The 27,659-nt window shown below is 39.1% G+C and overlaps 1 protein-coding gene across 1 annotated transcript in view; it reads left to right on the top strand.

Moving 5' to 3' along the window:
* LOC129237341 (uncharacterized protein DDB_G0284459) overlaps positions 1 to 26,157 on the top strand; it is a 200,938-nt gene extending 174,781 nt beyond the window's left edge. The window contains 5 exon segments of the mRNA XM_054872021.1: positions 5,982 to 6,397; positions 6,399 to 6,414; positions 10,580 to 10,806; positions 22,768 to 23,375; positions 23,470 to 26,157. Of these exon segments, the coding sequence (XP_054727996.1) occupies positions 6,225 to 6,397; positions 6,399 to 6,414; positions 10,580 to 10,806; positions 22,768 to 23,375; positions 23,470 to 25,466 (3,021 nt within the window). The 5' untranslated portion in view covers positions 5,982 to 6,224 and the 3' untranslated portion in view covers positions 25,467 to 26,157.
* The last annotated feature ends 1,502 nt before the right edge of the window (positions 26,158 to 27,659 follow it).

Consider the following 27,659-nt stretch of genomic DNA (forward strand, 5'->3'; position numbering starts at 1 on the left):
GTGCGTAAACAACAAAAATGGAATTTTTCACTAGGCGTGTTTCTTTTTCAAACCATTGCGCACAATTGAGCTCTTAAGCGAAAATTGCTTTCACCAAAACCTTCTAATGATATTTGGTAGGGCCTTTAAATTTGAATAGCTTCTTTGAATTTTATTTTCCTTGTTCACTCCTCTCGGGAGTATAGGGCATCGACAAGACTCATCAATCGTGTACGGTTCTGTGCTGTTGTTTTTGCACCATCCCAAGGGATGTCGGCATGGTAAATATTTTCAGTATAGAGGGCTCATTTGTTTCTAATTGAGTAACTTTTTGTGAAAATGTTTTTTTTAATTTTAAAATTTTCTTATTTTCAAAAATATATAAATGGCGCGTACACTCCTTTTGAGTGTTTAGCCGAGCTCCTCTCCTGCTATTTGTATGGGGTGCATCTTGATGTTGTTCCATAAATGCAGGGACCTACAGTTTCAAGCCGACTCCGAACGGCAGATATTTTTTATGAGAATCCTTTTCATGGCAGAAATACACTCGGAGGTTTGCCATTGCCTTCCGATTAGAAAAAAACTTTTTCTTCATTTTATTCACCGAGGTTCGAACCTGCGTTCTCTCTGAATTCCGAATGGTAGTCACGCAACAACCCATTCGGCTACGGCGGCCGTCAAAAATAATTACAGCGGACTTATAAGTGAGCCTTAGCTGCCTCCACAATTTTTCTCCGCACATCTCGATCCATAGCCATACTTCGGTAGTTGGTTCAAACGTAAACTTTAAAAACTAAGAATGCAATATGCACAAAATTAAAACAGTTATTCAAAAGTGGATGATTAAATTTCTACCATTTTTGAGATATATAATGAACCTTTTGCTCGCCTATTGCCCCGCCTATGTAACTCTCAGTCTTAAACTCCCAACTTTTCCGAGAGTAACCAAATTTAAAATAAGGTATTTTTAAATTATACAATTAATATAAAATCCTTTTTTCAAATACCAAAGGATTGTAGGAAAAAATACAACGAAATAGAAATCAAAAATCTTGCAAAATTCAAATATCTTACGAAATTAAATTACTCCTATTGCCAATTATTTTAAGTGCCTATCCACTCGTGTGTATGTAAAGCGCAAAAATATGACAAAAAATACCACAAATTACCACATAAAACAAAACGCATGTGGAAAATTTGTAATGACTACAAGAAAACAAAACTCATACAGGTGGGCGTACAAGGTAGTTGTATTTGTATTTGCAATTTACCACATGCTGGCAAACACAACTTGCACTCCCTCACCACACATACAACGCGTCCGCCTTTGCTCTTGCTATGCTGCAGCTCAAAAATTATCTTAAAACAGCATCAACCAAAAAGTTGTTGATTATCTTGAGCGTTGAGTGGCCACTGACCAAGCGACGACAACTTTTAGTTTCAACAAAAATTCACCGAAAAAAAGCAACGCATAGCAAAAAAGCAAATAGAAAAAATTAAGCAAAAATTCCACTTTCAGCTTTCTTCACCACAATACAAGACACGCGAGCGCTTATATGAACCTGCATGCATATGCACCCATGAATGTAGGTGTTCGCCAGTGTATGCCACTTTATGTATATATGTAAAATTTTACTTGTTCATCAGCACACGGTGAGATCGAACGATGCTTGAACACATTTTACACAACTCTTTCTTCTCCTTTAGCCATTGCCTTGGAGCACGCGGCGCTCGCTGTACCGCCACTGGTGTCGATCGACTGACGCGCTCACGCACTGAATAGTCACACTCTCCGCTTCATTGTGGGCCGTATTATCAACCAATATGCTTGCCTTGCTAACTGGTGGCTGACTGGCTTGGGCTGGCTGGTTTGCTTTGTTGCTTATTGTTGTTATTGAACAGCGCCAGCGTCAAAGCGGTAAACCACCGAAAAATTTATCGAAATCACCTCAGTTAATCACTTAGCTTGGCACGATCGAGACATGCTTGGTGAGCGCTCGCTTTATTTACCGTCCGCAAGTAGCTGGTCAAACGAAAAGCACGCAAGCGCGGGGTGAATTAAGTGAATTAATGCAAAGTTGTGCACTGCACAGTAAAAAGTCGTTAATAAATATAAACGCGCGTGTGGCGGTCAGCGTTTGGTGTAGAAGCGTAGAAATACTAGTAAATTTAGTGTATCACATAATTAAATCACCAATTAAATTTCTTTGAAATTTGTAATTCGATACACGTACGAATTGTTGTTTTTTTTGCTATTAAGTTACAAAGTGGCTACAAGAAAAGTGCTTGCCTTTGTAGTTGTGCGCACGATTAGAAAATATTGTGCTGGTATTTTGTGCTTACTTGCATTTCGCGTAACTACTGTGTCAAAGTGTACCTTTCTTGTTTAATATGTCATGGCTGCTGGCCGCTGTGACAGTGTCACGTCACGCCGCAAACAGTTAAAGCCAATATATTTACAAATGGCACCATTCTACTTATAAGTTTTAAAGCGATACTAAGTTTTTGTAATATCCACATACATACATACATACATATATATGAGTTCTTCGTTTATAAATATTTGGGTTATAGAAGCCACACTCGCGTACTCGATCGGTCAATAGAAAAACTAAACACGTTCACATTATTTATGAATAATTTTTAGCAACGCGCATAGCTTAAGCCATAAAAAGTTGTGTGCTGTTGTTTTCATGTCTACGTTTTATAAGCTTCGATGTGTTCTCCTCCCCACCAACTGTGATTCTTTAATTTTTTTTTTGTTTTTTGTTATTGTAAATGCAAATTTTGCCACATATTCTTGCTGCTCATATAAACAAATCAAGTGTTAATACTTACTTATCAACAAATCTACATAAGACAGTAAACAATGTCCACTAATTGGCATTTTTGAAAGCATTTATGTGCCGCGTTATTCTCTTCTGATTCTTGATTGGCGCGTTAGCTAGCCGTATTATTCTACTTATGCATAATTATGTGTCCGAACGAGTTGTCAAACTATTTGAGAGTTGGTAACAGGAAATCAATTTAATACAAATCACTTTTATGATAATAATTTATTTATTTTTTATTACATCTTTGTTTTTTGTGACCTTTGTGGTCGGGCAAATCGGTTTCTCATATGACGTTTGTGACTTAAGTCCTCCGAATTGTGTGAATACTTTGTAGTTGGGCAAATCGGTTTCTCATATGAAGTTTGTGTCTTAAGTCTTCCGAATTGTGTGAATACTTTGTGGTTGGGTTAAGTCGGTTTCTCATATGAAGTTTGTGTCTTAAGTCTTCCGACCTGTGTGAATACTTTTGAATTTCAACTTAAAACTAATCGAAAACGTGACAGCAAACATGAACGGAAGTCAAAACTATAATCATTTAATGACAGCATAGGCATGTGCAGCAACAACCAAGTGAACGAAATAAAATAATTAATAAAAAGTTAATTTAAAAAAGCTATTAAAGGTTAATTAAGCAATAAAAGTGAGTAAAAAATAATAATTGAATGATAATAAAATATTTGTGGCTGGCTAGCTGACGTATATATGTGCATACTTTACTTGTAGTAATTAAAAAATGGTTTAGAAATATGCATTTTTGGAAATCAATCAATTAAACGACAAAACTGAATTTAACTAAGCTTTACGCCTTTTGTAACCTGTCCACCCATTCCTAAACCCCAAAAACTTATCATTTCCATCCTCACTCCCGCACAATAGTCTGCGCATTATTTGCATTGTGGCTACTAAAACAAGAAAAAAAACATAGAAAAACACACAGTTACACATTGCATCAGTGGCGTCAGCAAGAGAAAGCGGGCGACCGCGGTAATATCGCAGACAGCAAAGTCCTCAACTATCTGTGCGATCCTTCTGCCAGAAAAATGTGACACACAGATGGCGCTCCAAGCAGTAAGAAGGCGTTGCTCCTAAGCAACGACAGGTGGGCATTCCCACTACCTAGAACTGTTAGCGGCAGGCTAATCACCTATCCTGTCAGAAATCAAAAACAAATTAACGAAACCAACTGAGTCCCGAGAGAAGTAAACAAGGAAACAAACAAAAAAACACTAATCTAACATTTCTTCAAGGGATACAGAAAGAATGTAAATATTCCGTTCGTTACTTATGTTCAGCAACCGCTAAAGCTGTGCAGCGTTGAGCTATTGCAAAGACTTTTTTTTTGTCGGAACAGACTAGCAAGTGCAGCACTCAGACAAAATTAAACCCATTGTACTGCACTTGGATTCCCTTTTTAATTTTCTTCAAATCTACTCGACCTCCGAAGGAATCTGAGTAGATCTTGTGGTGCCAAGGAACCGAAAGTGGTCGCTTCTTAACACATCAGTGCCAAAGATCGCAAGTCTGATTCGAGCGAAGGCGGGGCAGACGCGCAGAAAGTGGTCCGCCGTCTCATCCTCCTCTCCACAAGCTAGGTACTGTGCACTGTTTGAGATACCCACTTTTTCTATGAGCTTTCTCTATAGAAAGTGGCCCGCCATCAATCCAACCAGCCTCCTACAGTCCCCTCTGCTTAGTGACAAGAAGAGCTGCGACAGTCGGTCGGACATGGCAGGTAACATCAGTTATGTCCATCTGCAGCCTCTCTCAGCCTGCCAAGCTGGCTTGTGGGTTAGAGTGTCCTGTTTGCTAGCCGTGGCATTGATGGCTGCAAAAGGCAGTGGCAGAACGAGCTCCGGGCCAAGAAAGTTAGCCTCAGAGCCCAGTCTGGCTAAAGAGTCAGAGATCTCGTTACCCGCGATACCCACGTGTCTCGGGACCCATGTTAGCATCAAGCTATTATGTCTACCGACATAGTTCAGCCTGGATTTACAGGACTCGACTACTCTTGAAGTAGTTGGGGGGGGGGGGGGGCTGTCTAAGGCCATGAGCGCAACTTGGCTGTCGCTGCAGACACATATAGATCTGCCACTGCAAAGACTTTACTTCCATATTTTACTTTCAATATACCGGCAAAAATGCTGACCTCTATGTGTCATATACCTTAATTCTTCTTCAGTATTATTTTCTTTCTGAAAACAGGCGGAAGAAGCTAGGGGCCAAATCTGGTGAATACAGTGCATGTTTCCACAAATCGAAGTTTATTTCATGGATTTTAGCCATTGTCAAAATACTCTTGAATCACGGTGCCTTGTTCTGATGGAAAATATTTTTTTTTCTTTCGCCAACTGGGTCTTTTTCACGATTTTGTTCTTTAAGCTGGTCTAAAAGGTTGCAATAATAGTCAGAATTTATTGTTTTAGCAGTTTCCAAGCAATCCACAAATGAAATCCCTTTCGCATCCCAAAAAACGGATGCTAACACTTTCTTGTCCGATTTCTGGGCACAAACTCGTTTCGGAGCCGATGAACCAGGCTTACACCACTCGTTAGCCTCCCGTTTTGATTAAGGATCATGGTGATAGGCTCAAGTCTCATCCGTAGTGTGATGAATCGACGCACAAAATCCACTTTATCCTTTTAAAAGCGCTCTAAATTTTGCTGAGAAAGTCGCATTCGAGTGTTTTTTTGTTGCATTGTTAGCGAATGCGGCACCAATTGTTCACACAGCTTTTTGAAACCCTGATACTGAATACTTCAGTCAAAATATTGCTAACACTGGCCAGTGAGATGCCTAAGGCCTCTACTCTAATACGATTTCCTGTATTTTTTCTACAATTTCTGATGTTATTGCTGTTTTTCGACGTCCTTGACGTGGAACGTCTTCAACGCCAGGAATAAAAATCAGTGTGAAATTTCAATATTTGGAGCTCCCCCTACTTTTATTTGTCATGTTGGTTGATAGCATTTTCTTTAAAATACACAAATGCCCAAAAAGAAACTAGTTTATCAACTCCTTTCTAAACATTCTTACTTTTAGTGCTCCCACTCTTTTATACACAGAGTGTAAGTACAAAAACAAACTGTTTATTTCTAGATTGGTATAATTTGCCTAGACTAATATGCCAAAAATCTCCATCTAATTTTCACAAAAATCCTTTTCTATTTTCAGCTGCATCAAATTGTATTAAACTGGAAATTCTACTTTCAACTTAAAAGTTTGCTGCCACATAAACATTGAAACACATTAAAATCGTAAGAAAAAAATAAAAAATAATAAAAATAGTTTAAAGTCCAAACAACAAAATACACTCCTACAACAAACCAATTAACTAACCCAGGGTTAGTAAAAATAAATATTTATTGCTTGCTGAAATTTGACGAAGTCACAAGATTACAGTAAAATACGCAAAATATGGCACTACGCCTGAGACGTGATGTACAAAAAGCATCGTATTACGTATGGTTTCTGGGCGCCGAAGAGGCGAAGGGTTTGCGCGGTACACGTGTCATCAATTCAGTGCTGCCGTATCTGATTGATCGGTCACGCGGGCAAGAGCCGCTCAAAGTGACGCTGCAGGTCTCCCACAATCAAAATATTGCAGGTGAGTCGATGGGGCCATAATATTAAATACTTTTGTTAATAGAAATTAAATTTGTAATCGAAAACTGAGATCGATTGCAACTATTATTTATTTGTCATAATTATTAAAATTTATGAATTATAGTGAATTCAGAACAAAAATTTTAAATTGCACTAAATTATTTATTTTATTTTTACGTCTGTGCTTCAGAACGATAATTTCCTCCTTTTAAGTAGATTTATTTAATTGCTATTTATTGTAATATATAATATTAAGATTACTATTACTTTTGCTTTATCACCAATTTTTATGAGTAACACTTAAGTCAGCCCTGCGCTGAAGACCTTTAGCCTTACTTGTACATTATTCATTTATCATTTTTTTATTCGTTTCAATACATTTAATATTTTATTGCCCTCTGCTTTTACTAATCCACACGTGGCCTGGAGCGGCACTAAGGAAAGATTTAGCAATTGTGATTCCCATTAATTGAGCAATTACTGCCTCATTTACCATAAAGAACCACTGAGAATAAGAGCTAAAGCTTAGAATATTTACTGATTATGCTGCCACAAAACAGATCAGAGTAACAACGTGTAAGAGTTAGTGTTATGGTTTCCTTTCCAATTTCTCATCCCTGCAACTAGGGCTTAAGTCATCACAGTGCAGCCTGCCTACTTGTCATATAAACCCATTAGAAATTGCGGTTCGTTTATCAACCACTGGACCTATGAGGAGTGCCATAGAAAGTTTAGAATCTTACATTTTTTCACAATTGTTGTTAGCCTGCTTCTTTACTGGCTAATCTACGTCGCGAAGAGAAACTCGTGCTAGGTTCCAGGTGAACTGCACTGCTCAGTTAATCAGAATCTTTCAACTCCAAATAGACAAAGTGAGCAAAATATATCCTTAAATATAGTAGACAAATACTTTTAAAACTAAGAAAATCAACTAAATGTTTTCAGAATTTTAAAATGGGTTTTCGGAATTCCTAAACAGAAACCTTTCATTTTAATGTGCATCATAGGATAAGGAAACCTCATATTTTTAGTTCGCTAAAGGGGTTAAATTATGGAGCATACAAAGGTCAAAATAAAGACAGCCATCACTTAATATCTTTTTTTTATTTTATTTTGTTTTATTTTATTTTATTTTATTTTATTTTATTTTATTTTATTTTATTTTATTTTATTTTATTTTATTTTATTTTATTTTATTTTATTTTATTTTATTTTATTTTATTTTATTTTATTTTATTTTATTTTATTTTATTTTATTTTATTTTATTTTATTTTATTTTATTTTATTTTATTTTATTTTATTTTATTTTATTTTATTTTATTTTATTTTATTTTATTTTATTTTATTTTATTTTATTTTATTTTATTTTATTTTATTTTATTTTATTTTATTTTATTTTATTTTATTTTATTTTATTTTATTTTATTTTATTTTATTTTATTTTATTTTATTTTATTTTATTTTGTTTTATTTTGTTTTATTTTATTTTATTTTATTTTATTTTATTTTATTTTATTTTATTTTATTTTATTTTATTTTATTTTATTTTATTTTATTTTATTTTATTTTATTTTATTTTATTTTATTTTATTTTATTTTATTTTATTTTATTTTATTTTATTTTATTTTATTTTATTTTATTTTATTTTATTTTATTTTATTTTATTTTATTTTATTTTATTTTATTTTATTTTATTTTATTTTATTTTATTTTATTTTATTTTATTTTATTTTATTTTATTTTATTTTATTTTATTTTATTTTATTTTATTTTATTTTATTTTATTTTATTTTATTTTATTTTATTTTATTTTATTTTATTTTATTTTATTTTATTTTATTTTATTTTATTTTATTTTATTTTATTTTATTTTATTTTATTTTATTTTATTTTATTTTATTTTATTTTATTTTATTTTATTTTATTTTATTTTATTTTATTTTATTGGTTGGTTGGTTTAAGGGTGACCCCGCATCGGAGTGCCACATAGACCGCAAGTTGGGTCCGTTGTGTTGCCCTAGAGCTCATTATTTTAAATGATTTCCCCACCTAACCGAGATTTTTATTGTAGATTTTGGTCAAAGATATTAATTCGTTTCGAAAATTTGATGAGAGATTCGATTTTCAGGTCCGAGAGTACTGAAAGATTGTCAATTGTTGGAGAGCCTAGAAGAGCGAGTCGACTTCTGGCTAGGCCCGGACAACTGCACAGCAAATGTCTGCTCGATACTTCCTCATCTTCGTCCTCGCAGTATCTGCACAGGTCGTGTTGAGGAACCCCGAGCCGACGTGCGTGAGTGCCCAAAAGACAGTGGCCGGTGATAAGAGATGTTATATGCCTTAGTTCGTGTTTCGAAAGACTTATAACGGTTTTTGTCTGTTTCAGATTGTAGGATGGCCAGATTTGTCTGGTCGTAACGCAAGTAGTTTCCACTCGCCACCTCCGATCAGCAATGCTGTGAAATTCTCGATCGATGAGCATTTTACATGTTGAGAGCGGAATGTGGATTGTGGGTAAGTTACTAACATATGATTGCGCAGCTCCAGCTCTTGCGAGCTCATCAGCTTTGCAGTTACCTTCGAATCCACTGTGACCCGGTATCCAGATAACTTGGACAGAATTCTGAACACTTATCTCGTTAAGAGATAAGAGACAGGATCGAACCACATCTGAGTGGGCATAAGAGGAGCTGAGTGCTCGAACGGCCGCTTGACTGTCGGTGAAAAAGCGGATATCCTCTAGTGATATTCTATTTTCTAAGAGAGTTTTCGCAGCATACCAGATAGCGCATACTTCCGCTTGGAATACGCTACAGTAGTCGGGTAATCTAAATGATAGATTGATGTGAGGGGAATTGGAAAAGATTCCAAATCCCACTTTGCCGTCTTGTTTTGAACCATCTGTATATATAGTCAGAGGGCCATCGATTTCGGTAAGATTTGTCTTCCATTCTTCCCTAGTTGGGAGTGAACAGGAGAATAGCAAGGGTGGTGATGGAAGACTTACATGATAGTCTATGTCGGAAGAGATAACAGTGTTCCTGTTCAGTATGGCCGAATGGCCAAGATACTTATTCCATTTCGATATAGCATTCATGCGTGTCGCTGCTTTCGCTGCAATCGCTTTGCCAGCCAGATCGATAGGGAACAAGTGAAGCAACGTGTTTAGAGCCTTAGTAGGTGTTGTACTTAAGCATCCTGTTATCAAAAGGCAGGCTGTTCTTTGAACTCGATCAATTGTGGCTACTCTACACCGTTTTTCGAGTGCTGTCCACCATACAACCACACCGTAGAAGAGTATCGGTTTGATGATCGAGGTATATATCCAATAAATGATCCGAGGTGAAAAACCCCAGGTTTTGCCTATAGCTTTCTTACAAGTATAGAGAGCTATGAAAGCTTTTTTACATCTGTTTTCGATGTTCAATTTCCAACTCAACTTCCTATCTAGAATAACTCCTAGATATTTAGCTGAATCAGATAGAAGTAATGATTCCCCTTTTAAAGTTATTGTTTGCAGTGGAGGAGATTGTTGTTTCCTATTGAAGAGAACAAGATCTGTCTTTGCTGGATTCGCATTTAGTCCGCATTCGGTGCACCATTTTGACAGAATATTGATTGAGCGTTGCATGAGCTCAGTGAGGGTATTCAGGTGTTTGCCTGACACGCAGAGAGCAATGTCATCTGCATAGGCTACAACCTTGCAGCCTGCTTTTTCGAGATTTCGAAGCAAACTGTTTACAGCGAGATTCCAGAGAAGGGGTGAAAGTACTCCGCCTTGAGGAGTGCCTTTGACGGCGTACATTCTCATGCGGCTTACCCCAAGCTCTGAAGTGATTATTCTATTTTGGAGCATTTGTTCGATCATCTTTCGGATGGAGTAATTGATACCCAATTTGGCAATTTCAGACAAAATAGCGTTGGGTTCAATATTATTAAAAGCTTTATTTTATTTTATTTTATTTTATTTTATTTTATTTTATTTTATTTTAATTTATTTTATTTTACTAACTTTATTTTATTCAGTATTCTTTTACAATATTTTATCTCATTTCCTATTATTTTGCTTTATTACATTTTATTTTATCTTATTAAATTTTCTTAATTTAGTTTTTTTGTAATAAATCTTTTTAAATTTCCCCATTCCATTTGACTACCCCACAGGGCTCCTCGAAACATTTCATACCACACAGTGCCATAACCAGCTCCGTGCAAACTGATGACATCGTTGCATGTGTTTTGTTGCTATATAATCCGGCAACAAAATGTCCATTGCACGTACACGCCTATCGTTGCGATTCCGAGTCCACAGCCGAGGCGTTGCATCAACAGCTGCAAATACTAATCAATCGTCCCGAAAACCAAAAACGCTTTGAGGAATTGGAAACACGGTGAGTTGCAAATTTATATTTTGCTTATCATACTCAGTTATTTTCTACTCAAAGACACTTGCGAGTTTGCGCCTCAAGTCTTCCGTTTTTAAGCGACTGTTGTCAAATATTTAATAGCAAACGAAAGCTTAGTGAAAGTCGTCGAAATGGAAATATCTGCTGCAATTTGCATTGATTGAATGTCAAAATGGTTTGATGAATATTAGAAGGTGTAAAATTACCAAAACAAAACTACTTAGCTGTGGTAAAATATTTTATGCTATTTATTCCTCGATTAATAGTTTTGAAATTTTCGTTTAGCTTGGAATTGAGGAAATAATTCATTGAATGGCAATAACAGAAAGTCATGCAGGCAAATTTAAATCAAGCAAATATAAGTTTATGTATATACATTTTTTAAATTTACAAACATCAGACCACCTTGCAGGTGGCAATAAAAGCAGCAATTAAACTTTTATTTCTTGGATGCGAGGTAGTAAATCGCACACCAACATAATACCACACACACATACATTTAATGATATGCAGAGAAAAGTTTAAGAAAAAATTTCCCTGCACGCAGTCGCAATCATTATGCGGAAATAGCTGCAACAGACAATATCCCAACACCAAAAAAAAAAAAGAAACATGAAAAGACTGAAAATAAAACGCAAAATTTAAAAATTAATTTAAAAAATAAAATTGCATGCAAAGTGATGTGCATTGATTGGACTTAAGTGCCACACAACGTTGCCAAAGCCTACATGACAACAAAGTAGGTAAGTCCGTCGCTCCCGTCGTTGCTGCCACCTGTGATGCAACCGCCTAACTCCTTTTGTCATTCTTCCTCAATTGTTACTTGTTGCACATGCAACGCACTGTGGGGTGGTGCGACGGCAGTGACTTTTGTGACATGTCTCGCGGGCAATGTGACTTGCAGTTGCTTTTTTTCTTTCTTTTCGTGTATCATTTTATTATGTACAGCTATTCCATTAGCTTTTGCTGTGCTTATATGACACAGTCATTAATTAATTGTGGCACTAATGGAAAAATGAAAATGTAGTCAGTGCGGTTGCCAGAGATTTTGCTGAAATTTTGCTGAAATTTCTAAGCCTATCATCAAAATGGAAATAGGAAACACAAGCGCGCTAGCGTTGAATGTTTAATCAGGGTGAAAATGGCAAACTCAGTCAGACTTGTTTACTTCTCGTTTCTATTTTGACACTTTTTCAGAGGCAGTTTCACGTGAATGTAAGCAAAACTATGCACCATATATGCTTATATGTGTGTACATATGTATTATAGATTTTTTGTTTTTTGTTTTTTTGTTTTGCGCTGAGGTGCAAATAAATAAATTTATATATTTATGTATAAAAGGTTTCCTAATAAAGGCCAGATAGAAATGAAATAAAACAAATTAAATAAAAGAAATTAGTTTTTAATTTAAAGGGCCATGTAAACGGTGGCCATCTGTTCGTCGTTTTGCAGGATTGAACTGTGTTTAAAAAGAGAAAAACTTGAAATGCAATTTCTTTAATGATGAAAGTTTACAGTCATTGATCATCGAAGAAAACTTAGCTACGAAATTGGTAAGTCTTCCGAAAATTTGTTTAAATCCGTCAGTCAAAGTTACCAAAGTGCAACTGCATTTTTGATTCATATTTCCGATGACCGTACATACTAAGTTCTTCGATAAATTTTACAGCTCGATAAAAAACAAATTTACTATTCAGTATAGTCTCCTTGGCCAAGGTAAAATTCTGGATGGCACGTTGGGGCTTCCCAGACAGGTGGACTATACAGTTCTGTCTTTACTTGCCACTACAACGTTCGTGACCCTCCTACCCTCGAGGGAAGAGTGGGATCGGGACATGGTAAGACAGGGCGAGTCCATTCATGTATACACAGATGGCTCAAAGCCCGATGGCAGGGTGGGTGGAGGTGTATATTCCGAGTATCTGGGGATCTCCTTCAGTTTTCGGCTTCTCGAGGACTACTGTAGTCTCTTTCAGGCTGAACTGTTGGCAATAATGAAAGCCATGACACTGGTACAGAGTGATGCGATACCTAGAGATGATATCTACATTTTCACTGATAGTCAGGCGGCGATAAAATCCCTCGACAACCTCCAAGGTAGCCATGAAATGCCGCGCGTCTCTTAACGAGATGGCTGAGTCATTTCGCCTAATGATAGCATAGGTTACTGGCCATTGCAGCATTGAGGGGAACTGCAGAGCCGATGAACTAGCGAGACTCGGTACCAAATTGACTGATAAGTACGTAGACAGTGATATAGGTATACTCTTGCAAGCATGTAGACTGCGAATCCGCGAGGAAAATATAAGAGCAGCGAATGAGAGATGGCGTAATGAAGCCACTTGCAAAATAGCCCGACAGATGTGGCCGTTTCTCAATGCTAAACGCACGGAACTTCTACTAAGAAGAGATAAGCGCAGTCTTAACTCACTGATTTCAGTTATTACGGGGCACTGCTTAATCGGTAGGCACGCCCAGAGAATAGGTGTGCAAACACATGACTTCTGCAGAAGTTGTCTAGACGAGGAAGAGGAAGAGACGATCCCGCACCTTCTGTGCCACTATCTTGCTCTATCCAGATGTAGACTCGCCATTTTGGGCGGACATTTCTTTAACGAATTAGAAGACCTCGGCTCTGCCGAAATCTTGAAAAATGATTGAATCTTGCGAAATTTTTGAGTATACAAATTGGTTTCAGGAGGGATATGGGCTAGTCCCCCACACGGCATCACAAAGGGCCATGAGTCTGAGTGTGTCCTACAATGGGCAACCGCTTCAACCTAACCTAGCCTAATCTATAGTCTATACTAAAATAAAAATATTTTTGGGTTTTTGGTTTCAGATGAAAATTGCGACCTGCATCTTTCCCGCCGCATGACACATGCACACTCGAGGCGCCTCGGCAAAATGCTTGTACCATATATTTTAATGTAAAAATTTGAGAAAACTGCGGAAATATATAAAAATGAAACCCGAAAGTTTCGTTTCAATTGAACATTTCTTTCCTTCCCAAAAAAAAAACCCCACGAAAAAATCGATTTTTGGAAGCCTCTAAAGCAGGCTCCCCCCTTCAGCTGGTCTAAAAAGTTACAATATTATTCAAAATTTATCGTTTTCCCAGTTTTCAAGTAATCCACGATTAAAATTACTTTCGCATCCCAAAAATCTGATGTTAACACCTTCTTGTCCGATTTGTAGACACGAACTCGTTTCGGAGCCGAAGAACCAGGTTCACAGCACTCCTTAACCTCCCGTTTTGATCAAGGATCGTGGTGATAGGCCCAAGTCTTAGCCATAGGTTGAGGAATCGACGCACAGAATAAGCTTTATCCTTTCGAAAACGCTCTAAACGCTGCTGAGAAAATTGCACTCGAATGTTTTTTGTTTCATAGTTAGCGAATGCAGCACCCATTGTGCACACAGCTTTCTGAAATCCAAATACTTCAGTCAAAATATTGCTCACACTGCCCAATAGATGCCTAGGGCTTCTATGTAATAAATCTCTTTCAGTCACTCGACGATTTTCCAATGCGATGTCCTGTATTTTTTCTACAATTTCTGGTGTTGTTGCTGTTTCTCGACGTCCTTGACCTGGATTGGCTGCAAGACTTGTACGACCACGTTTAAATTCAGCGACGAATCTTTCATCTTCTTTCTTGATGACGAAAAGTCATTATGCCCTTTCAACATTCGTACATAAATTTTCTTTGCTTTTGGATCTTCCAAAAATAAAAAAAAATCAATCACTGCACGATAACTGATTTTCTCCATTGCAGAAAATACTGTGCACCGTCGATACTAAAAGACTTGTGAACAAAGAATGAAATGAAATTGAAATTCACATGCGCGCATATGAGGAGTGTATCAACATAACAAAAAAATATAAAAAAGTAGCAACGCCCTCTCTTATCGAACACAAAACTTATTGAGCTGCCTAGTATGTATAAAATACAACAACATATTTTCCCTATGCGAATTGCAAATATTTTTCAAACCTTTCAACCCATAGTGAGTCACTCTATGTTTTTGTGCACACATATATACATTGTACATTGCATATGTGTGGGTATGAGCGCGGCGCTTTCTCCTTTGATTGTTACCTGTATCAATCGCTAAGTGGGCGCAAACGCGAAAGTCAACAAATAAAAATATGCAAACGTAATTTGGCACCCATTGACACACTAACACCTGACTCCGCCACTAACGGCATCGAAACTTCAAGTTATTTGATTTTTGTTACTCGTTTTTTTGTAGTTTTTTATCTGAATAAAGCGATATTGCAAATTTTAAGATGTGTAAAATTCCGTATTAATGTGTGAACCACCAACCATATTGGGAGAATTTTCACTTGAGCCAAATTTATTTATGTGGAAATAATTTATGAATAAATATCAAAAAAATGGGCTCAAATACATAAAATTTTTTTAAAATTTTTTAGTCTGCAATACTTTTGTTTTTGTGTTTTTAAGAAAGTGGGTGCATAGTTCAATAGCCAGTCAGATTGATAGAATACTAGTCGCTTGGATCGGTTTGGAATATCTAAAATCGTTTTGTTGTGGCACCTCTTTGGAGGAGTTACAAAAGAGAACTTAAAAGCAAGTGTCAAAATAACCGAGTTTTGTAAGGAACAATGAAAGTATAACTGAAGTTATTGCAAGCTTGAGGATAAAATAGAAAAAACCAGTTTGGTTTGAGAAAGAAAATGTAAGCATATCTCCAGCCAACTACAATAAATACTTGCGCCTGTCAAGTTCATTGGGAACTGAGTAGCGGTGCCCGGGATATGCGTAACCTTCAAACGTGTTTCAATAATAACAACTACGGAATATGTGCCATTCAGTACTCAGACCAGGTGTTGTTGTTGTTGTTGTTGTAGCAATCAATCTCCACAAACAATCTCCATACATATACTGGGAATGCTGCTGAAGTGACAGTCCTTGGCCGGATATAAGTCCGGGTCGGTCCGGTTACGTAAAACCGACTGTCGTGAGAACGTCAGACAAGGCGTAGACGTAGTCCCTTGGCTCCCACGCGATGAGCGAAGAATACGCAATTTACTGAGGTTCTCAACCTCTCGACCTCGTGGTTGTTTGTGTCCTCTACTCATTCCAATATCTCACCCCCGACTCTGTTACCTTTTTAAACTCAGGATAGAACTCGGTTGGATTGTGCATTTCTTCTGGCTACAGTTGGGCGAGATGGCTCAACCTTCTACATTTAAGGAGGAGTCTCCTGGGATGAGTCTCCTGGGATTGGTCGCAGAAATGCCAAAAATCAGTGGACCATATCTCGATCATGTGGCTGTGGCTATGCAATCTTCAGTGGCCTGTGAGAACGCCTGTGAACATTCTAAGTTTATCCTTGGTGACAGTTATGAGTATTTGAAGCCTCTTTTGAGTGTACCCTCCCAATAAGGATTTCGCCTGACGTAACCCTATAGTTTGGTACCAGCAAATCTCTCTTAGCCTTATCTCTTTATTCCTAAGCTTCTCCTTGATGTTGTGTTGACCCATAGCAAGAAAGGGTTCGGGTCCTATTAATGCCAAGGCTGCAGCATCTCTCGGCATTGTCTTCCCCACTTCGTTCCCAGTTAAACCGCTGTGTCCTAGGACCCAAATTAGCCGGATGCGATTGCGCATTCCTGACAGATTCAGTTTCTCGTTACACTCAAGGGCCAGTGAGGACTTAATCTCACACGATGTGAAAGCCTTGAGTGCCGCACGACTGTCGCTCAGAATGGCAATTCGCTTCCGGAAGTTCCTATATAAGTTAATCTCTGCACATAGACAGATGGTATACGCTACCGCTTGGAAGTTTCTTGGAAAACTACCCTTTGGCGCAGAACGCTGGTCCTTTTGGGGTCTTCGAGTCATCTGTGTACCAGGATCTTCCTTTCAAATGCGCGTATACTACCAGCGATTTTGTGGGGGATGTAAGTATAAGAAAGATGTAGAGTCCACTAAACTTTTCCTGTGCCAATGATCTAAACTTCGAAAATGCGCTTCAGATTTTTCGGGTCCACTTATTCAAGAATCTAATTCGGCTTTCTTTAATTCTTTCCGCTTCTTTTTATAATTCTCGCGGAGCCTGTAGTGTTCTATCAGACCATAACTCCTTTGGAAAAGACGCCTTGCTTTTTTGCATTCGCTTCTTAGGGTGCTGCTCTCCTCGTTCCACCAGTATGCCTGTATTTCTGGGAGCGCTCTGTCTTTTCCTGCACATGGCGACATCGCCAGCTCTGCTAACATGTTTTACTAGCAGCTCCGCCTGTAGTTCCATATCTTTGGTGCTAGTCGGGTTCTCCTCTAGCATGATTTGGAACAGTTCTTCGTCAAGCGTGTCCACTCTCCAGCCCTTATTCTGTATTTTCTATACTTCTTCCTTTCCATGGGTGAAGTCCACCATAATGGCACGGTTTGTCCTCCAGGGTATTTCTTCCAAAGGCCCATATAGTAGCTTCACTTTTCCTGTCCGAGGTCCACGTTCCGACGTTTAGGTTTTTATGCTGGTCGCTAATTAGCACCCCATCCACTTTATTTTCGTACACCCTTCGTTTTAGCAGCTCTGGTTCAGCCTCGCAATGGCTTAGATTGATCTGCTCGATCCTCATTTTTTCGTGTTAGTATACGTCGCTTGCTACAGAGGACATTTTCTGCTTCCAATCTGGTAACTTGTATTCTCTCTTCCGTTTCTTTTTTACACTCCGCAGAAAGGCTTTTTCTCGCATACATTCGCTTGGTGACCCTTCTCGCCACATTTGAGACAGTTCTGGCTTGTGTTGTCTTCGTTTGTACACGCGCTCGCCAGGTGTTCTTACTCTTCGCATCTATAGCATATCCTCAAGTCAGGCTTTTCTCTTATCCGGCATACCACCCAGCCAATTTTGATTTTTTGCTTATCAAGCAGTCGCCTTGCTTCCATTGCGGGTGAGCTTATCAACGCTGTTTGCGTACCTGCGTACGCCACTCTAACATTTTTTCACTAGATCACGAATCTCCACCAACATTTCGTGGGTTAGAACCTTAATTTGCACCTGGTCACCTAGCACCTTGCCAATCTTCTTTTGGTACACTCCTGTATTTGACAACTGCTCTTTTTTCAACTGAAGCAGGATTTCGCCTTTGGCCTAGGTGAAATGGTTGAAGTACCACTCTCGCACTGGCGCACTACCCCAGACTGTCAAATAAAGGAACACCCAGTGACCCAGTGACCTCGTCGAGATTTCACGGCTGCGTTTTTTGCTATCGAGAAGGAATCATCACGAGTGGGTCTGGCGGTGAACGAGGGTAAAACGAAGTATATGTTGTCTACAACGCGGAACACACGGCGTGTAGGAACGCACGTCATTGCGGACAACTATACTTTCGAAGTTGTGCCAGAGTTTGTTTATCTTGGCACCGCCGTTAACAGCAACAACGATATCAGCCTGGAGATCAAACGGAGAATCACTCTTGCTAATAGGTGTTACATGGGTAAGCAATTGAGCAGTCGAGCCCTCTCTCGCATGACCAAACTGACACTTTACAAGACGCTCATCATACCCGTGTTGCTTTATGGCGCAAAGGCATGGGTAGTGTCACAAAGCGATGCAGCCGCTCTTGAGGTGTTCGAGAGAAAAGTTCTTCGTAAGATCTTCGGTCCTGTGTGCGTTGGCGAAGACTACCGTTCAAGAATGAACCACGAGCTGTATGAGCTCTACGCCGACATTGACGTAGTTCAACGCATCGCCATCCAACGCCTGCGTTGGCTAGGGCATGTCGTGCGTATGGATGAAGAAGCTCCAGCAAAGAAGGTGTTCGAAGGCGAAGTCCAAGGGAGCCGACGAAGAGGAAGACCATTGCTCCGGTGGAAAGACCAGGTGGAGGAAACCCTATGCTCGCTTGGTATACAGAATTGGAGAAGGCGCGCGGAGCAGAGACGCCTGGAGAGAGCTAGTGAGGTCGGCCGTAACTCGGTAACGGGTTGTTATGGCCACCTAAGTAAAATAAGCAGTGACCTCGTCTAGCTACCAAACTCAAACAATTTTGATCAGAAAAATATTTCTTTAACGTTACACATTTGCGCTTGGGGCCACCGAGTAAAGCAACTCATCGGATATAACCTAGCCTAACTGAACCTACCGTTAAACTAGTTCTCCTAGTGCTTAAAATATTTAACAAAAGGGTTCATTTTGTGATTCAGAGGAATACTTAAGCATAACTGAAAAAGCATAACTGCCAGACTAGAAAATTTTCCCCACCATAGCACACTTTGAACTCATTTTATGCGATAATTATTACAAGAACTACCCACAAATATTTACACATTCAGAAATATGTCGGTTTTATTAAGTGAGCGAAAAAAAAATTCAATCATAATTTGAAATTCAGTCTTTGCTGCTTACGTTGGCGTCTACGAACTCACATTTGGCATCTTGAAAATGTCAACGCGAACGCCAACAAGCAGTCAAACATGAAGACAACAGAAAATCAAATAAGACCAAACCAGATCAGGCCAAGTCAGCCAGACTAGGCATAACAAGTCAAGCGAACTGACTGGGACCACACAAAAACGCAGACATTCAAACGTACGACTCACATAAATGATGTAATCGCTCCGGTGTTGATTTGTTTTAAGGTGCAGCAGGCAGTTGTCGTGCAACTAAATTTATTAAAATAAAAAATGTATGAATTAAAAAAAAACTGATTGCATGTACGTACACATAAAATTTGCAATAAAAAATACTTAACCTTAATCCGCACATTCACTCACAATCAGGCAGACAGCGCATCTTTACCTCAAAAACAGGGCCACGAAAAGCATTCCAAATTCGGCAGTGCGACTGCCATTGCAGTCGTCTTTGGGGGAGTGAGGTGCAACCGCTACTTCTTTGCCGCTATAAAATGTAGTTAGAAACAGGTAAGGATTAGCAAAGCTATTGTTGATGTAGTTAAATGTCGTCCCGAATTTTAATTTGCATAAAAAGTTACCCTCTACGTGCAATATTTTGCTGCATAACATTCGATTCAGTATTTTTCATGGTGCTGCTTGTTGCAAGTGGCCATTTCGACATGTAACTGAAAAATGAATGCACATTAAGGTGGTGGTGAATTTTTCCTTTTGAAGTTTTTAACTCCCATCCTAGTGGAATATTCGATTGGTTAATCATAAGCCGGGCGATACATAACCTAAAAATATTATAGAACAAAGAGAAACGCAAACTTATTTACATGCCGCAATATACATATGTATGTATGTATAAGAAATTACTCACTTACATATGACAATTTTTAGTCAGAAACAATGATGCAATTTCCGGATGGTCACTGAGCCCAGGAGCACAGACAAGGTTAGTGGTATGCAATCTATGGTAAGAAAATATAAGAAAGGAACAAAACGCATGGGAAATGTATGCAGTTGTGAAAAAGGGCCACCCAAGTATCCCACCTACGCAAATATCATGACCCGTTAATTAAGGTCAGCAAAAGTGCAAATATCAAAAAATATCTACTGAAGGCACGGACTGTAAAGTTAGCGTTTGAATCACATGCCACACTTAAAGGGTTATATACACAAATAGAGGGACCTACAGTTTTTTAAGTCGATTCCGAACTTCAGATATTTTTTATAAGGAGCTTTTTCATCGCAGAAGGAGGCTTGCCATTGCCGAGAGGCCACTGCTTTTGAAAAAAAACTTTTGCTACATTTTGATATTTCGGCGATATTCAAACCTACGTTCTCTCTGAATTCCGAATGGTAGTCACGCACCAACCCATTCGGCTACGGGGTCGATTACTTTACCGTAATTATATTCTTCGTGTTAATAATCATAGTAAATCAGGTCCGAAAGCATTTTGGCATTTCGTAAAATCCAACAAGACATGTGCGAGTGTGCCCAATCTGCTCAGTTTTCAACCCTTCATTTTGGTAATTTGAAATCTCTCTACTGTCCCTAGATGGAATTTTAACTTTTAAACGCTCATCCCAGACTGATGTGGACGGCATTTACGGTACTTCTCTTTAAGAAATGTCCCATAATAGCAGCCGGAATCTTCATTGATGATTGGAAACAGATGACAACAGTTAGTCCAATCTTTAAAAGTGGCAATAAGATTGAGATGCGTAACTATAGACCAATTTCAAAGTAGTCCACTACTTCCAAATTATTATATTATTAAATTATTAATAAACTCCTGCAAGGAGGAGATCAAATCTCTTGGGTGTGCAGGTAACACTTCTCTAATCTGGGTTCCAGGCATAGGAACAGAGAGGGAAATGAAATTCCGGATGAACTTGCCGGGAAGGGGACTGAATTGGTTTCAGAGATCTCCTACCCGGTCATCGGCATCCCCCTGACAGTTGTTAAAGTGGAACTGCACAAATTATTTCTCAGGAAAGCGCAGAAAAGATGGTGCTCCATTTCTTCATGTGCTATTTCGAAACCCCGTTGGCCCCAATACGATATACGAAGGACTCAGAAAGTCCTTTGGACGCCTCGCCATTCAATTTCCTAACTCGTAGCTGTGTTTACTTGTCACTGAATGATGGGCACATATGCGGAAAAGCTAGGGTTACCATTTAACCCCCAGTGTGCTAACCTAAATCCCATCAATCTTCTCCATTATATCAACAGTTCTGGCTGGCTGTAGATATCTGCCTGTTGGAGGTCTCACAATGGTATCAAAACGGCTAGTGCTGCTTGAGGAGTGCCAGACTGGCACTTCAATCATTTCACCTACCTACCTACCTACGAAATGTCAAATTTCTACCAAGCAGCAGGGTTTTGTAACAGTTGGGTCCACTGTTTCCAACCTGACCGTTTTCAGGGAATATTGTATTGAATCATTTTCATGTGGACTTCAAGTTGATTGCCTCTATACTGACTTCTCCGAAGCCTTTGGCACTATGTCATATAGAATTCTATTACGTAAACTGTGCCTCTCTTGGCTTTCAGTCGGTTTTTCTTTTATGGTTAAAATCTTATCTATGTGAATGGAGCTGTTTTGTTGCAATTGAGGCTGAATCTTCTGCCTCTTTCTTTGACACTATCGTTTTCGTCCTATTTATAAGTGATCTTAGCAGATGCTTTTCATTTGACAGGCATCTATTATATTATATGCAGGCTACTTAAAATTGTTTGCCCTACTTACTTTAAATCTCGTGATATTCTACAATCGGCATATTATATTTCGAATAATGTCCTCCAATCTTTGGATGAGATTAAATACCTTGGTGTAATTTTCGACTCTAATTTTTCACTCTCAAGTCATATCTCAAAGTCATACTCGGTCTTGGGCTTTGTTAGACGTAACAGTTCAAATTTTTGTTGGTAAGAGATATTCCGCGAGAGACTGACCAGCAATAAATAAATAAGTGTGACAAATATCGTAACGCCTTGGCGGGCAAACCTAGCCGAGTATCTTTTGTGTAGAAGAAACACAAGACACAACAAATCGAAAGCAGAGGTGGGATTAGCGTGTTAAGGTTTGCTGTGGCATGAATCTGTCATCGTTGAGAAAAGTTTAAGTCTCGTGAAAGGAATGCCACGTTTAAGAGCAATGTTTATCAAAAGATTTAAAAAGTAATGGTCTAAAGGTTTCACAGGAGTTAAAATGTTCTTAAAAAAGTTAATCTTGAAAAGACGCACAACCCTAATGTGCGCAGGCACGAGCTCATATGTGCTTGCCTGTCAGGTTTAGTTTATGGTGCCCTTTGGCAAGTGTCGATGCTTGAAGTCGCGCATAAATTTCAACTGACGGAAGTGCACTAACTGGCGGGCAGCCATTCTAACTGGTTTTCTTTCGAAGGCATGACTTGCAACGCAGCCACTTTAGCGCTTGCCACACGCCTACTTGCCAATGTACTTACATCTTTTATCACCTATTTTTGTAGAAAATTAATTTTTATTTCTTTTTCTCCTTCACTCATTCGCATTTGTTTTATTTTCTTCTTTTCTTTTTTTTGTAGTTTGGGCATCATGCCGCCATTGCCCACGTCCAGTGGCAGCAACAGCAAGTCAGCGTCCCACATTTCCAGCAATGGTCACAATAACGAACACAACAGTGTGCCGAAGCAACACTATTTGTCACAACAACATCAATCACAACAACAACAACCACATCGTCGCCACGAATCGTCGCCCAAGCGCTTCAGCTCATCGCTAGGCAGCGACACTGGCAACAGCACACGCGAATCAGAATGCAGTGAAGAACATAGCGGCGGTTCGCCCGTATCCCGTTCACCGCCCGTCACAGGCACCACAAAACCGCTACCATTGCCACAGCCCACCAATGAGCTGTTCGATTCATTGGCCGCGGAGCTGCGTGCCAAGTTGAATGGCAATGGACCGCCTTTGTTACTGCCGCCACGCGACTATGACACAGTGCATCGCTCCAAGGGCAATTTGACGGCAATTGAACTTCGTCGCTGCCGAAATGCATTGATTGTGGGCGGCGCCACGCCCAATGAGACAGCCGTAACCGCTAATGGCAAACAAGTTTCATCGCGTGGCTCTTCAGGCATCGGTTCGGATTTGGCACCGAGCCCAGAACGACAAGACCTGAACAGTTCGAGTGGTGAGTACTGCAATGCAATTCAATTCCAGCCAAGTAATAGGCGACAAATTATTTTAATTTTTAATTTAATTCCCTTTCCATTCCCGCATTGCAGATGATGAACAGTGGTCGAACGAAGCGGACAACTCTGTAATCGCGCTTAAGCCATCACAGATTGCGATGGAACGCTCGCCACCCATAATACCGCATCATCCACAGTTGAACCGCAAGAGCGCTGTTCAGCCACCTGAAGATAGTTATTTACGCGATCTGCCGGCGAAGCCGTACACACCACGACAAAGCGCCACCAGTAGTGCACATCGTGAGAAGATCGTTACTTCCACACACGAGCGTGACACGCGCTCGAAAACGCCGTCGACGGCGAGCTGGTCGCGCGAAGACGAAATAAAACCGATCATTATGCGCCCAGCCGATTATGATGCGAAATTCAATCGCGTTTTACAAGCCGAAACAAAACAGGAGTATCATCGACGCGCTGATGGTGGGGGTGGAGGTGGCACCGGCGGTAGAGAACGTGATCGTGAACGTGATCGTGAACGCGAACATCCAAAGTTACGCGACACCGACAAATACAATGAAATCAATCGTTTGCTGAACAAAAAACTTTCACTAGAACGTGAATCACCAGAACAACACTTTACTAAGCAAAAACTGGATGATGCTGAAGACTTCGATGACTCCGATCCACCAAGCGATCACAGGCCTGTTCACCCAACCTCCAGCTATCGCAAGGAGAATCTCACAGATAAACAGAAATTCATCGAATACACAGCAAAGAAACAGTCAAAATCTTACGCTGCCGAGGAGGCGCAACGCTATGGTGGACGCCATCGTTACGTTGACCCGGCCGATTTGCCGTTTGAACAGTCCACAAGCCATAACAAGTATGCTGCTGTACACCGTAGTACGCACTCACCCGATCGCTCTGATCATGGCCATCCGCGCATGAGTGAGCGCGAACGAGAGCCAGATCGCTTGCGCGAAAAGGAACGCGAGAGGGAAAGGGATCGTGAACGTGAACGCGAGCGTGAGCGTGAACGTGAAAAAGATCGTAAACAATATTCACATAGCAATGAGCGTAACCCATACCGTGAACCAGAGAGTCTGCCCTACATACAAAGCATGGAAAAGATGATGAAGTCATCCGCAATGCGTTACAAGGCATTTGATGGCGCATTAGAGCCTGCAGCGGTTGCGCCACCCAAAGAAGAATTACACACAAAACTCAGCTCACAGCGTAGTAAATCTTACACAAAACGCAACGACGACGATACGCTTCCAAAGGAGTATGCACACTCCAGTGGCCGATCTGATGTCACGCCCAAGGATCGCTTCAAGGATGCCAAGGACAAGTTTCGCGCCATGGAACGCAACGGCAGTCGATATGACCTAGGCGATGAGAAAGACGTATCCGACTATCGACCACGACGCCGTGGCTCGGTCGAACCAACAGACAATGGACGTCCATATGCCGATTGGAGCGATGAAGAGCGTCTAGATGATTCACCAACGCCAGTCGCCACCCGTTCGCGCTCTCGCTCACGCGGCCAGCTGTGGGAGGAAACAAATGTGGCGCCACGCGAGATGTTACCACCACGCGAACATCATATTCGCGAACGTGGCCGAGAGCGTCAATATCAAGAGTATGCGCCAGATGTTCGTCCAATGCGTGAAGCTTCAGGCAAACGCCCCGACACACACCGAGTGATGCGTGAGCGCTCAAGTGACATGACAGATGCGCGTGATCCCTATCGTGAGGCATATCGGTATGAACAACGCAAAGTACGTGATCATTCAAGAGACACGCCTCCAATGCGCGACGAACGCGAACGGCATCGAGAACCTGTACGACACGAATATGCACCGGATGTGCGCGCAGGTCTTCCTGAACATAGATCCAATCGACGACAAGCTGAGAAACATACGGACTACTACCCTTCACCTACTCCGCCGCCACCCACCACCGGTGCACCCATACCCAATCCCAAAGGCATCTCCAATTTGACAAAAGGCTATCGTCACAGCTATGCCGAGCCGGTATTTGCGCGTGCTGGTGGTCGTGTTGGCTTGGCGGCCGTTAATCCGTATTAAGTAAAATAACGGAAATTGGGTTTGTTCGGAAAAATACGGTTTTACTGTAATATTATTAATAAAGCACTAATCTTAAGTTAAGTTTTGATCAAAAAATTAAAGAAAGGACGACTAAACTGAATGTTAACTGAAGCGAAGTATTCTGTAAATCTAATATTCAATTTAAAATGATTTAACGTGCATATCTATATTCTGTACGTATGTATTTTTTAAAGAAATATCTATGAACATATAAACTACTTTTAACCAGTCATATTTACATTTACTAAACCCGGCTTATTCCAGTCGCTAAGCAAGAGCTAATCAATGCTGGTTACCATAAGAATTAAACATTTTGAAATGTCCTTTTAAAATCACTGGAGTATAGCTTCAAAAATTTTAGTCAACAAAATCTTTCCCAATAATGTGCCTTTTTATACGAAGAAACTAGCTAATTTATCGAGAAATTCAACGAAATTCGAAGAAAAAAACATAAAAAAATTATTACATGCATGCAAACACTTAAGTATATATTATGTATGTATGTATCCAATATATTATTATATATATGTATGTATTTTTGTAGTAAATTTTCACATAGCACCTAAAATTTTAATTATATACTTAACTAAAATGTAAAATCTTTATTTTCCATCAGTTGATTGGTTGTTACTTATTTTGAAGAAGGAATGTTATTTGCAACGCTATTTGAACAAGCGATTTTTTTTTTTTGTGTTGAGATGTAAACATGAAAATTTCAATAAAGGAATCTAGTTGATATATCTAATCGATTTATTATGAGTTTTTATTTTATTTTATTTGTTGTTTGTGGTAATATAAAAAACAAATCCAAAAACGACTGCTTCTTTGTTATTGGCTTATTTATTTGTTTTACGAAATTGCAACAACAAAATACATGTAAATGTTGTTAAAAGGCGGATTCGCCGTTAAAAACAAATCCAACAACGACTGCTTCTTTGTTGTTGCCTTATTTATTTGTTTTACGAAATTGCAACAACAAAATACATGTAAATGTTGTTAAAAGGCGGGTTCGCCGTTAAAAACAAATCCAACAACGACTGCTTCTTTGTTGTTGCCTTATTTATTTGTTTTACGAAGTTGCAAAAACAAAATACATATAAATGTTGTTACAAGGCGGGTTCGCCATGTCATCACCTGTTATAAATTCGCCTTGTGTTGTTGTTCCTCTACCGAAGTCAACTGCTATGAATTCGCCTAGCCAGTGTTCGTTCATTCACAATGAGTTTGTGCGCATACTGTTCTAAAATATTCACAATAGCCGAAATGAACCAATGTTGGGTGAAAATTTCATTGTAATATAATATCGCCGAGGGCGAACACTATTAGGAAAAATAATATGCATATAATCTATCATTTGATGTAAAGGGAGATAAATTTAGAGGTATCAGATTTTAAACTGAAATAAAACAACGAAAATCCAAATTGATTGGGCAATATTTATTACTTTTATGTAGAACATTAATTTTTTAATGGGTTAGAGGCAGTCAGAATTTTTAAAAAATTAGGTTGTTTTGTTTTTTCTTAAAGCACAATATCTTAAAAATATTTTGTAAAAATTTGAAGTGCATCTGACAAATACTTTTCGAGTTATTCAACAATTAACAAAAGGCGCTCGGGCGCTCCGGAATCGATAGCGAAACTTTAAATGCGTTTTTTCTCAAAACTATGTTTTTTCAAACTGGTGATCACTGTAACTTAAAAACCGCTTGGTAGATTTCAATAAAATTTATACTGCTTTGAAAAACATAAAAAACTCGTGACTGATCGGAGAATTTTTTTTTTTAAATTTCGACTTTTTTTAAACAATTAATTGTCTATTTTTTCACGAAAACCTGAAAAATATTGCCTGAGACCGTCATATTGTTAATTTTGAAAACAAAGGTTCGATCAGGACAAGGTTATCTATTTATAAAACTAATTTCTCTTGTCCAATTGATTTTAGATGAATCTCTAAGGACTTGTGATGACCACCGCAAGGGACTTCTGGAGAAATGGGCTCCAGACAAACAACGATAACTTTTAATATTATTATTTTTTTTGCCCTCTGACTACCTCTAACCCGTTAAAGATAATCCCTTTCAAATGTTGGCCGCAACTGCGCCGTAAATCGGTCATCCGTCAACACCAATTTTGAATGACTCCCTGGAGTAACTTCAATCGGTATCTCGTGAA

Source organism: Anastrepha obliqua, chromosome 2 (assembly GCF_027943255.1).
Source record: "Anastrepha obliqua isolate idAnaObli1 chromosome 2, idAnaObli1_1.0, whole genome shotgun sequence".
Classification (NCBI taxonomy): domain Eukaryota; kingdom Metazoa; phylum Arthropoda; class Insecta; order Diptera; family Tephritidae; genus Anastrepha; species Anastrepha obliqua.